The sequence below is a fragment of the Mycetomoellerius zeteki genome, unplaced genomic scaffold, assembly GCF_001594055.1.
Source record: "Mycetomoellerius zeteki isolate Tzet28-1 unplaced genomic scaffold, Tzet1.0 scaffold655, whole genome shotgun sequence".
NCBI lineage: Eukaryota > Metazoa > Arthropoda > Insecta > Hymenoptera > Formicidae > Mycetomoellerius > Mycetomoellerius zeteki.
In genome coordinates this window covers 4529-15813 of record NW_017257670.1, presented here as the reverse complement: position 1 = coordinate 15813, position 11285 = coordinate 4529, and the positions used below count along the sequence as shown (strand labels likewise).

Genomic DNA, 11285 nt, shown 5'->3' with positions numbered 1-11285 from the left:
CGGGACATTATTAAGAAAAAAAATCTAGTGAAATATTATAATAGAATATCACGGATAAAACTAATTATTTGTAATTATATATATATATTGTAATATTATTTTTATTTTTATTATTATATATTATATATATATATAAAATGAAATTAATATAAAAAAAATTGTAACGCTCCGCGATTCAAGATAGTTTTGTGCGTGCGCGTGTTTTAAAAGTCGCACGTGCGAGATACAAATTTCGATGTCGTTATTCCCCAGCGATATATAATATAATTATTCACGCAAAGAACACAATACATACATATTTTCACTCACACACGAACACACATACATAGGCAAATGTTATAGGCACACGTACATAGGCATTTGTATGCTGATGTAATTATGATATTTTTAATCCTTGCCAAATTATCTCGAGAAGAACGTTGCGCACACTTTTATACATATATATATTATATATGTATGTATATGTATGTACGTATCGTATACATATAACATATTCTTTTTTCTTCCATTTTTTTTCATTTCTATCCTTTTTTTTTTCTTTTAGAAGACAGCGCATCGTGTGGCGATGCAAGGGTATCGAGGAACAGGAAACAGGGTGTTATATTCGCGAAAGCTTTATTGACAGTTGATGCATTTGTAAAAAAAAAAAGAGAGACGAGACGGATCCGTGAATGAATCCTGAATATTTCTCGTTTCAATTTCTCTCTCTCCGTCTTCAAATCGCGATTTAAGGAATCCGAATGTTCCTGTCCATGTTCGAAGATTTAGAAGAAAAAAATATCTTGCCTAGGATTACTAAATATACATCTAATGCACGTTTCCTAACATAGATTAACTTCAATCTCGGCTCAATTTACTCATTAGACTCTTTTTCTCTCCTCCTGAAGAGAAAAAGAAGAAAGATGAACTGATGCAAAAGTTCAGTTAAACAGAACAGGCTTACTATCTTTTTTAGTTCTAAGGATTAGAAAAGAATGAAGAAAAAGTTGAATAGAATTTAAAGTTGATCTACGTTGGTGAAAACGGGTTTAAAAGCAGAGATGTTCAACTTCGCAGAAACAAATCCTTGCCAATCGCGATTTAATTCATGTGTTTTCTCTCTCTCTCTACAAGAGATCTCCTCTATCGAGCTTTACTCCTCTCCGCTGAAGGGGACCCCGGGTCCGCTTGTCGAAAGTAGATTAAAATGTTAGAAGGGGTGAGAGATACGTTCGCGCGCGCACTATTTTTTTATTTTTCCCCTTCGAAACGAAGCAATCCTTGAATAACAAAGGAAGAAAGAAAATATATATATATATATTATATTACTTTTAAGTGTCTCACAAACGCACATGGCCCGCCTGGATTTCCGGTGCAGAGTCGACGCGAGAATGAGGAGAACGAATTAACGAGTTTTCTAAGTGCCCCACAGTAGAGCATACACATAGATTTATACGTATATATAAATTAGTGCGAAATTGTGTGCGAGCGTATACGAATGCGTGTATGAGAGAAACCGTGTTGATCTATCGATCCTCTTAAGGTATGATCGCGATATTTCACGTCAGAATCTAAACTCGCGTGTCATTCCCTCGAACGAAACGAGGGCGATGTATAATACACTGACACGCTAATTATACCGACGTTTCATCTGGAGATAAGGTTTAAACGAATATAAATAAAAAAAAACGCAATAAATCACACGCAGCTAAGCTTGCGTATCGCAGTACGTCTCGATCGATTCTTGCCTTCCTTTAATCGCGATGACGATTTTTAAATGACACGTGTATAAATTATAATAATGATCGTGATTATTTTATATAATAATTTCAATCGCTGCTTACACCTATCCTGTATTGTTTAGATTTGGATTACAAAGATAAAAACATTTTGTGATCTTTTTTTTTTTTAGAAGACTGGAGAGGACAAGAGAATATCTCGAAATTGAAAATACAAATAGAAATGAAACTGTATTTTACAGAAATCATCGTATATTTGTTTCTGATGACAAGTTTCAATAATATTGTACATCTCATGCACAATCATTCACTAGCACTAGTTAAATTATTTCCCTACACAAGAGCCTATACAATTTGTGTTAAATTACATAAACGGTGATCGAGCAACGAAGTACCTGATTTTTACGCTGCCTCCCCTCAACCGCGGAAGCAACGCCGAGTGCACGGCATACATTCTAGAAGAGCCATGTGCTTTTTTGTCCACACTCGAAACCTGATTAAATCACTCGGAGAGGATGTCCAATTCATATTTTATAAGCGTAAATATTCTCGGCAAAAAGACCTCGCTCATAATCCTAAAACGAGCATACAGAGCTAATAACGCCAAGCGATCGTTATACATATTACTCTCGACATGAAACAGTACGATAGACTTGCTGCTCCTGAATTATATCCTCTTGCATTTTTCCGTATGTACTAGAGGTACATTTAGGGAGACACTATTAGCGCTATTTATCATTTTATCTTCATTGTTTATTAGATGTAAAACAAAGATAGATGATACAAATAGCGCTGATAGCGCGCTCCTCGAATGCAGCCTAGAAGTGCACACTTTGTACATATACTCTCACTTTGACGGGCTTTGATAAAAGCAAAAAGAAATAATTCGCAAATAAAGCGCGGAAGATTTACAAAAGGAATAAATCTAATTATAATTATTCTGGCTGTTCATTACATAAGTAGTATACATATATGTATATATAAAAAATATATACATTTATGTATATTAATATATGTATATATATATATTACCGATACTAGAAACGCACGATACATTTTCGAATATATACACGTATATAAATCGAGACGAGATTGCCTTGGCGAGGTGAAGCTTAAAAGAGAACGTATTTTACGATCATCCTAAGGCCAATTGCATTTAGCCTTGGTTAACTAAACTAAAATCTTTTCCTTCATATTACAAGTAGAATATATAATCTAAGAATGGCAGCAAATTGCTCACAGTTCGAACTGACGCGGTCTTAGAATCTAAGGCGATAGATAATTATCAACAGAGGGAAGTACATATAATATCTATATATATATAAATCTAACATCCTAAATTAGAGCTTCATTATTTTAAATCTAATTAATTAAATCTAATAAATTTTCACTGTTTAAAGTTTTTCAAAAGTTTCTTTTTCTATCTTGAATTATTTAAGAGAAAGTAAAACTACGATCTGACATAATAAATCACAATAGTATTGAAGCTTTCGTGACGCATTCCTTAATCGCGAAGTTAAATTCCGCTGCGGTAACATCTTTACGTCAACTTACGCTACTTAAGCTTGTATATCTCATCATTGTGTGACCTGTACAAAGTAATTTTATGTGAATCAGAATCTTAATCTGATCAGAACGATATACCCCGGTTTATACATCCGCAAAAGTACGCTCAATCTCGTCGCCGCCAGGTAAACTTTGCCCTCTGGCTTGTCGCTTCTGCTGCCGGAGCGGAAGCGACTGGATGGGAATACGGACATGCCGGTTTCGTGCAAAATGGATGATACTTGCACTGCTGGGCGGGATGCGAGAATACGCAGCCTAGCTTTGTGCAAGACAAACCGAATTTGCATTTGGGATGCTTGTAGGCGCATTTGTCACCAAACTTACATGCCGGGAAGGCACTGCGAAAAAAATAAGACGAGTTAATAAAAATTAAATAAAAGAATGAATATTTTCTAGCATCATATAATCATAGAAAGAAAAGTGTTGTTTGTATTTTACGATGTAATCTTTGGTAAGAATTTTTCATATAATTTTTTAGAATTTCTGAATAATTTTATAACTTTTTACAAAATTTCTCGGATTTTTTATACAATTGAAACATTTTTCAGAAGCGTCAACCAAATTTACACATCTTTTCTAGAATTCTTCATATATATGTATATGAATTCTGAAATATTCTAAGATATTTCATTCTATCATTTCTGATGAAATCTTATAAAATCTGAGAAAAAGTTCAAGTATTTTTTCAGAAATTGTAGAATGAGAATCTTAGAAATTTTAGAATATTTCAGAATTCACTTACATAAAAGATTCTAAAATATAAACTTTCTCATAATTCATACCATAAAAATTCCGAGAAAAATTTTCTCCAGAGATATAATGAATCTCTAGAAAGATCAAAGATATAATGAATCTCTAGAATTACCTGCACATAACAGGGGGATGAAGATACGCGCATTTGTTCCCTAATGTACAATTTGGCCAATATCGACAATTCTCCCTAGATTTGTCTGAAATGGCCGAGGCTGTGGTCTCTACCAGCGGCTTTTTATCCGGGGCTGGAAAGAGCAATCGCATTATTTTACAATAAAATATACTTTTAAGCTCTAAACAAACCCCCAAAAAAAATTTTAATGCTTACGTTTGGTGGCTAATGTCGACGCGTTAGATTTCAGTTGTATGGGACTAGGAGAATGAGATCTATTATATATTATAGGGCTTAATTTTCTCCGTCTACGGGGCATCTCGTCGATCTTATCTACGTTCTCCGTATTGCAGTTCTCGTTGTTTTCCTCTCCGCTCGCTTCCTTTGGACTAGCGTGCTCGCTATCTTCCGCTGAGTCCATTATTCTAAACTTATTTATTTCCAATTCGTCCGCCATTGCCGCCATCGTCGTTGTCGCCATCGTTGTCGTTGCTTCATTGTGCGTCGTCAACAGTGCAAGCTCGTCATCCTCGTTCACCTGCGAGCATGAGGAGGAACATCGTGCGTCTAGAATACGCGTGAGGATTAAAATTCAGAGGGAGGGAATGAGGGAAATGCTTTAGAGGTGGTGGAAGAAATTACCTCCATCTCCAGTCGCTCTTCGTCATCCTCGGAGCTGATTTTCTCTTTCATGAGATTGTTGTTGTATCCGTTCAGAGTAACTAAGAATTTTTGATTGTCGTCACTCCTTTGGAACAACGACATCATGACTCCTATATGCTCGTCCGTTACTGGTTGTGGTACATCTACGGATTATGCGATAATAAGCGAGGAATTAAAATCCCGAAAGGAAGGATGAAAGAGTTAGTCTTTGTATCGCGAAAGAATTCGCATTGAAATCTTTATTTATCTTAAATATACTTTTTACAATTTTTAAATATTTGGAAACTGTTAGTATAAGTTAATATAAGTGTTAATGGAAGATTAAAGGAGTGACGTTTAGTGAGAGAAAGCTTGATTTGTAAATAACACGCTGCGGGTTTGATTTCCATCGTCATCTCATACATATTTTTATAGGAGACTAACTGAATAAAATTTAAGAATAGAACTAATTTTAGCTTGTTCGGGTACTCAATAAATAATAGTATAAGATCGATAAATAAAGTTTCCAAAATGAAAGAGTACAAATAGGATACGAGACAGATTCTGTAACTCTTTCAAACTGTTACAAAAAGACGTCTCCACGAAGATGGCACTTACAAGGCTCGTGCTCGACGTCTTCCACATCCAGATGATCTATTGTATTTAATTCGACTTGAATCTTTTCCATCACCAGTCTCTTACTAGAATTAAAATGTACCGACAAGTTTTGACTTACATCACGAGCCGGGGCAGGTTTAAGACGCTTTAAGACTGGCTTCTTGTCCTAACAAAATTGAGCCTTCCATGAAAAAACGTTCTTTGCTCTCCGACGTTTAATACATTTATTTTACAGATATATGTACATTAAAGAATATCGGCATTTATCGCCCTCGGTGTTACAAAGTTACAAAGAATCGTTGCTTGATTTACAATGTTTAGTCGATTTACAATATATTAATTGAATTGAAACTTACGAATAGAGGTTCCGGATTCTTCTGTGTGACAACCGACTGATTTGCCTCCGCGACAGCTCGTAACAAAAGCGACTGTGTGGCGCGTTTCTGTGTTGGTTGCAGCGGCTTCAAAGGTCTTGGCGTGACAATTACTTTGCTCGGTAACCTCGTATCATCGATATCCTCGTCTATGTCGCTGGACGTCCTTTTGTCCATCTTATCCTGAGATTTCGCGCCTCCGTGTCCTGGGTAGCCGATATTTTGAATCGCACTGAACAGAACATTATTCGACGTTTTTATACGTCTCCTCTCGGTTCTCGTAACAGTGGCGGATACAGGTCTGTTTACAGCGACTATGTGTGATTTCACAGGTCCGGTCAGCTGTTCGTCGTTATCCGCTTCGTCTTCATCTTCGGTTTCCTTCCCCTCCTCTTCCTCGTGTCTCTCAGCACCGGGATTCAGAGAAACTACAGATCTGTCGTTTTCGCTGCTGCGAAGCTGTCTTTGTTTATGCAACGGCCTGAAATTACTCTTTAACGGACCGAGCCTGTCCTTGATATTTTTGTTGTTGTTTCCCGCTTGATCCAAGCTCTTTGGATTGTTCCTATAATCTATTGCCTCTTGCGATTTTGTGGACTGTCTTTGGACTTTACTATTGATACCCAGCCGGTCCTTAATAGTGCATGCAGACTTTTTTGCGGACGCGTCCGTTTTGGAACTCGAATTTAAATTCTTCTCCCTGGACTCCACATTTCTGCTCAGTCTCTCGCTCTTGCTACTCTCTATCCGACCCCTCACATCGTTGACTTTGTTCATAGTCTCGTGATGCCGCGTGTCGCCGTCACGATTCCGTCTGGAACCCCGATCGTCCATCTCGAAGCTTCTGCCTTTTCCGCTACGTCCATTGTCATAGCGATGCGACTTCTCGAACCGCTTCTCCAACGGACGGTAGCGGCCGTTGCCTTCCCTCTCTCTGTATGTTTCGAATTTCTTCCGTGGAGAGACTATGCCAAGCCGGGTCTTCACAGACACAACCGACACGATCTTTGGCTTGTTCACGCAGGATTTAAGCTTCTTTGAATCCGGGGATGACGTATCTTCCTTTTCCAGGGTTGGGTAGTAACTTAAAGTTAAAAGTTAAAAAAAAGTTAAAAAAGTTAATGACTTTTAACTTAACTCAGTTAATTTTAAATACATTAATTTTTAACTTGATTTAGAGAGAGAGAGAGTTACTTTATTAACTTTTTTAAATTAAAAATTTTTCTATCCCTCTTAATGCTATAATAATAATTTTTTTTATAAAATCTTAAAGAATCTCATTAGAGAATTAATTTAGAAAAAGTTCAATGATTTTATGATTAGAGACTCTATAATAAGAATTTTGAAAGCCTATACCGGTCGAAGCTAGATCTTTAACGCTTTTTAAATAATTCAATGTGAATTATATATATACTATATATGTACTTGCATATATAATATATTTGTAGTCCTTCAAACTGCGCGCCGAATTGGTTTTCCGGACTTATAAACGCAATTAAACTATTGGAATAATATCACGAATTAAATTGACAAGCAATTCTTAAATAATTTGAATTTTCGACCGGTATAGGCTTTCAAATTTCTGTTATTAATTGTGTTTCTCACATGGTATGGTCTAAAAATAAGATATTCTTATTGTTTAAATTAGTCTATAATAAGAGTCACATCATATGGTAGCCAGTTTTTATTGGCTTGCTAGGTTTTGTCAATTTCCGCATATTTGAATCACACGTTTAGATATCATAAATATATTATATTTCAACAATATAAATATGAAATGAGCCTTAGATAAAGAATTGTTGTAAAACAGTGCTGTACATCCACCGATTTTCTAAATTTTTACGTATATCTTTTGTAACAAATATCTAGTCAATGTAGTCGTAAACATGCGTAAGCAGTCATTTCAGACCTCAAAAGAAGTTAGATAAAGGTTAAAGAAAGAAAGATAATGCAAATATATACTCTTCTCTCTCGCAAGATTTTGACAAAAACACCTTATGTTGTGATTCTTATTATATATAAGTAACTTACATGCGAATAAAAAAATTAAATTTACCTAATAATCTATATTGTAAGTGTTATTTAAAGTAATCTCATTTCACAAGAAAAATTAGGACATTCTGATCTCAAAAATTTTTTTCAAAATTAACTTTTTTTTAAACTTAAGTTAATTCAATCTTAACCTAATTTTTATTAAGCTAAATTTTTATTCCTTCAACTCTTAACTTAATTTTATTAATTGTATAAGCCATTAACTTTAACTTAATTTAGTTTTAAAAAAACATTAACTTACCCAACCCTGTCCTTTTCTTCCTCGGATGGCTTCGGCCGCTTCGCCTCGTTACTCCTTTTCTCCGTGCTGTCGTGACGACTACTCGACGTCTCCAATGATCTCTTCAAACTTTTATCCGGCGCCTCGCTCTCTTTTGGATCGCCATACGAATTTGTAGTCTTTGTAGTGGGATTCTCAGGCGCGCCAGAGATATCCTTTGTATTCTCGTCGCGCTCGGAACTCTGCTGCGGCTTCCTCAAGGAGGCAGAGTCTTGATAAGATCCGCTGCCATGTGTTGACGACGTTTCGTCTGTTCTACTTTTGCTGTGCACACTTTTCACGCTTCTTTCCGCGCTCTTGCTGTGACTTCGCTCTGGATTTGGATTAGGTACAGAAGATTTTGTAGCCTGTTGTTTCTGCACCGGTGATTGCTTGTCGCTCTTCGTACTTTTATCCGGGAATTTCTCGACAGCCGAGGACGACTGCTCCGTTGCCTGATCCTCTAGGAACGAAGTCGCGGATATCTTCTTCTTCTTCCTCTCTTCCTCTTGCTTCACCACTACGGTAGGCACAAACTCGCGAGACGATTTCTTCTTGGCTACAGTGACTTTCTGCAGTTTCTTTAGCACCTGATCGTGCAGCCAATCCACGAATACAGTGGTGCAGCCCTCCAGGAACAGATTCAAGTCATTATGCATCTGCTGACGAGATTTCTTGTTCACCACCATTACCAATATGTAATCAGGTAGCTCTTCATCATAGTGGACTCCCAATTCCATAAGCTTGGCGCGAATGGCGCTCTGAAAATTAAGACAAATTAAAAACAATTAAGAAAAATTAAAACAAAACTCGCTTAGTGAAAACTATAAAACGCATTCATTTTCTAGATTTCTGCCTTTTACAATTAAAGAGTGTACAAAAATTAGACCCCATAAACAATTTATTACATTATACTACATGTTTCAATTGCTTTTTTCTAACACTTCTTTACTTACCTGACTTTTGAACATTTGTATATTTTCCCTAACGCGTTTACGAATTCTAATAAATCTTTAGAGAGGGATTTAGACAGAGCGAAGGGAATCTATTTTTTAAATCTTACAACTTTTCTTTGAGTAAGATTTATTAAATTCATTGAATTTTTTGCCTCAAAATATGATACAGTAAGCTTCAGCGTCACGTATAATGGCTTCCCGTCTTGTAAAGGTAAAAGTTAACATTCCTAAGATTATTGTGATAAGATTATTTCTAGGTCTGTCGCGTTGCTTAAATCCCCCAAAAAATTTGCACTTAAAATGAAATAAATACATACAATTGGACATTGGAGAAAGAAAATGCAAAGATGCTAACAATAAGTGCAAAAAGTCCAAATAACACGAACAGACCTTCTGACATTTATATATAAATTCTAAAGTTCCCTTTAAATTATTCTGAGAATTATTCTACTGCTCTGAGTTTTCTTCTTCTTTTTAATCAAGTAGCACATCCGATCCCCAAAAAAGAATTCAATCCAACCAAAATATTGTAATTGACTTAGGAATGTCAAATAATGTACTGAGTACACTAGGCAACAGCATTCAGTCGGTCAAGTTATGGAAGTCACAGTAGAGTTTAATGAACGACCAATTGTTCTGATTCAATTTATAAGCCAGTGATTTGATTGCCTTAAGAAATAATTCAGAGGCTTAGATACTTTGGTGGTCATTCAACAAGCTTATATTGTCTAATCCATTTCTCTAAAAACTGTGTGCAAAAATTTTTATATCGTAATTGGTTTTTATAGGGATTGATTTTTAATATACCATACAATTAGATGTAAATAATTTCATTCGTCAAGTATAATAATACTTTTTGAGAGACATAATAGTTGCTTCTCTAATACCCTTGTATCTTTTTCCAAGAAGACAGAAGTAACTTGTAAATAATTCCATTCATCAAATATGTTTTAGAAGCATTATAGTGATTTTTTAAAGGTACGTTGTATCTTTTTCCAAAAAGAAGACAGAAGTAACTTATAATTTATAAATAATTCATCAAATATATCTTAGAAGCGTTACAATGATTTCTCAAAAATGCTCTTCTATCTTTTCCAAGAAAGAAGAGAGGCAGAAGTAATTTGCAAATACAATAATTCCATTCGTCACGTACGTCTTTCTTAGACGCATTAGTTTCTTGAAGTTACCCTTGTATCTTTTTTTTTTTTTTTTTTAAAGGCAGAAGTAGCTTCCAATCATTTCTACAGCCTAGACTTCTGTATGCACAGAGAGACAGAAATTAACGCTACATAAATAAATAAAGTAAACTTAATAATAGAGCTGGGGTGCGCCTGGATTTCTAAAACAGCGGATTTTGTGACATGCGAAGGACACACGTCGTTTTCAAACCTTCACGTCTCTCTGCGAGGAACTAGACGATTACATAACAATCAGGGTAGTATCGACGTACGGGATCAAATGTCACGTCTGGGTCTTCATGCAACGGGATGATTGGACAATCTTATGCTAATAGAATCTCCGCGTGCGCTAAGGCACGCGTTCCATGACACTCACCCGGAGCTGATTCGTGACTTCGACGCCACGCGTGTCCATGATCGCGAGATGATCGCTGGATCTTCACCGAAGAAACGAGCGTAAACCAACGTCCTTGTCGCCGCTTGTCGTTGACCGGCCGAATCGATGAGCCGATGTAATCACGAGTCGGCGTATCACGGAACGAAAACATTCTCCGCCATGACGGCCATGACGGACGTACGAACGAAACGTCTCGCTCTCACGGTGCGTGAAACGAGTCTAAACTAGATGGGCGACCGGCAAACCAGTTCTGCCAGTGTCGCGGTTTTCTAAAGCCCGTATCAGACTACCGACTCTGCAAGCCGACCCGACTGCCAACTCTGACTATCGATCAATAATGGACCAATCACAATAAGACTGATTCAATGTGATTGGTCCATTATTGATCAACAGCCAGAGTCGGTAATCTGATACGGGCTTTACGGGTAATACGTTGTCTACAATGGCAGTATCAGTAATGAATGAGACTGTAATGCGTGGTCTACAATATGCGGAATAAGCTTGGTTTAAGAAGTAAGAGTAAGAAATTGACCAATCACAGTCGAATGTGAGAAGAATAATCGACTGTGATTGGTCAATTTCTTATTCTTACTTCTTAAACCAAGCTTACTACGTGTATTGTAGACGGGCCAATGCGGGGTCTACAATAGAAGTCGTAGC

General features: G+C 36.5%; 1 protein-coding gene across 1 annotated transcript; it reads right to left on the bottom strand.

Annotated features, from left to right (window-relative positions):
• Positions 1 to 3217: 3217 nt before the first annotated feature.
• Nab2 (Nuclear polyadenosine RNA-binding 2) lies at positions 3218 to 10812 on the bottom strand. Its single transcript, XM_018457691.1, has 8 exons — positions 10605 to 10812; positions 8077 to 8855; positions 5766 to 6867; positions 5410 to 5575; positions 4792 to 4955; positions 4366 to 4687; positions 4150 to 4282; positions 3218 to 3622 (listed from the first exon to the last, which is right to left on the bottom strand). The coding sequence occupies exons 1-8, from the start codon at positions 10641 to 10643 to the stop codon at positions 3391 to 3393; spliced, it is 2937 nt and encodes a 978-aa protein (XP_018313193.1). The 5' UTR covers positions 10644 to 10812; the 3' UTR covers positions 3218 to 3390.
• Positions 10813 to 11285: the final 473 nt, after the last annotated feature.

What these genes read in the sequence shown, in the direction of transcription:
- Nab2 (XM_018457691.1), bottom strand. Translation starts at nt 10,643, where the DNA reads ATGGACACGCGTGGCGTCGAAGTCACGAATCAGCTCCGG. An exon ending in AAGTCACGAATCAGCTCCGG is followed by an intron (nt 8,856 to 10,604) that starts GTGAGTGTCATG and finishes CTTAATTTTCAG; the next exon opens with AGCGCCATTCGCGCCAAGCT. An exon ending in GTCGACATTAGCCACCAAAC is followed by an intron (nt 4,283 to 4,365) that starts GTAAGCATTAAA and finishes TGCTCTTTCCAG; the next exon opens with CCCCGGATAAAAAGCCGCTG.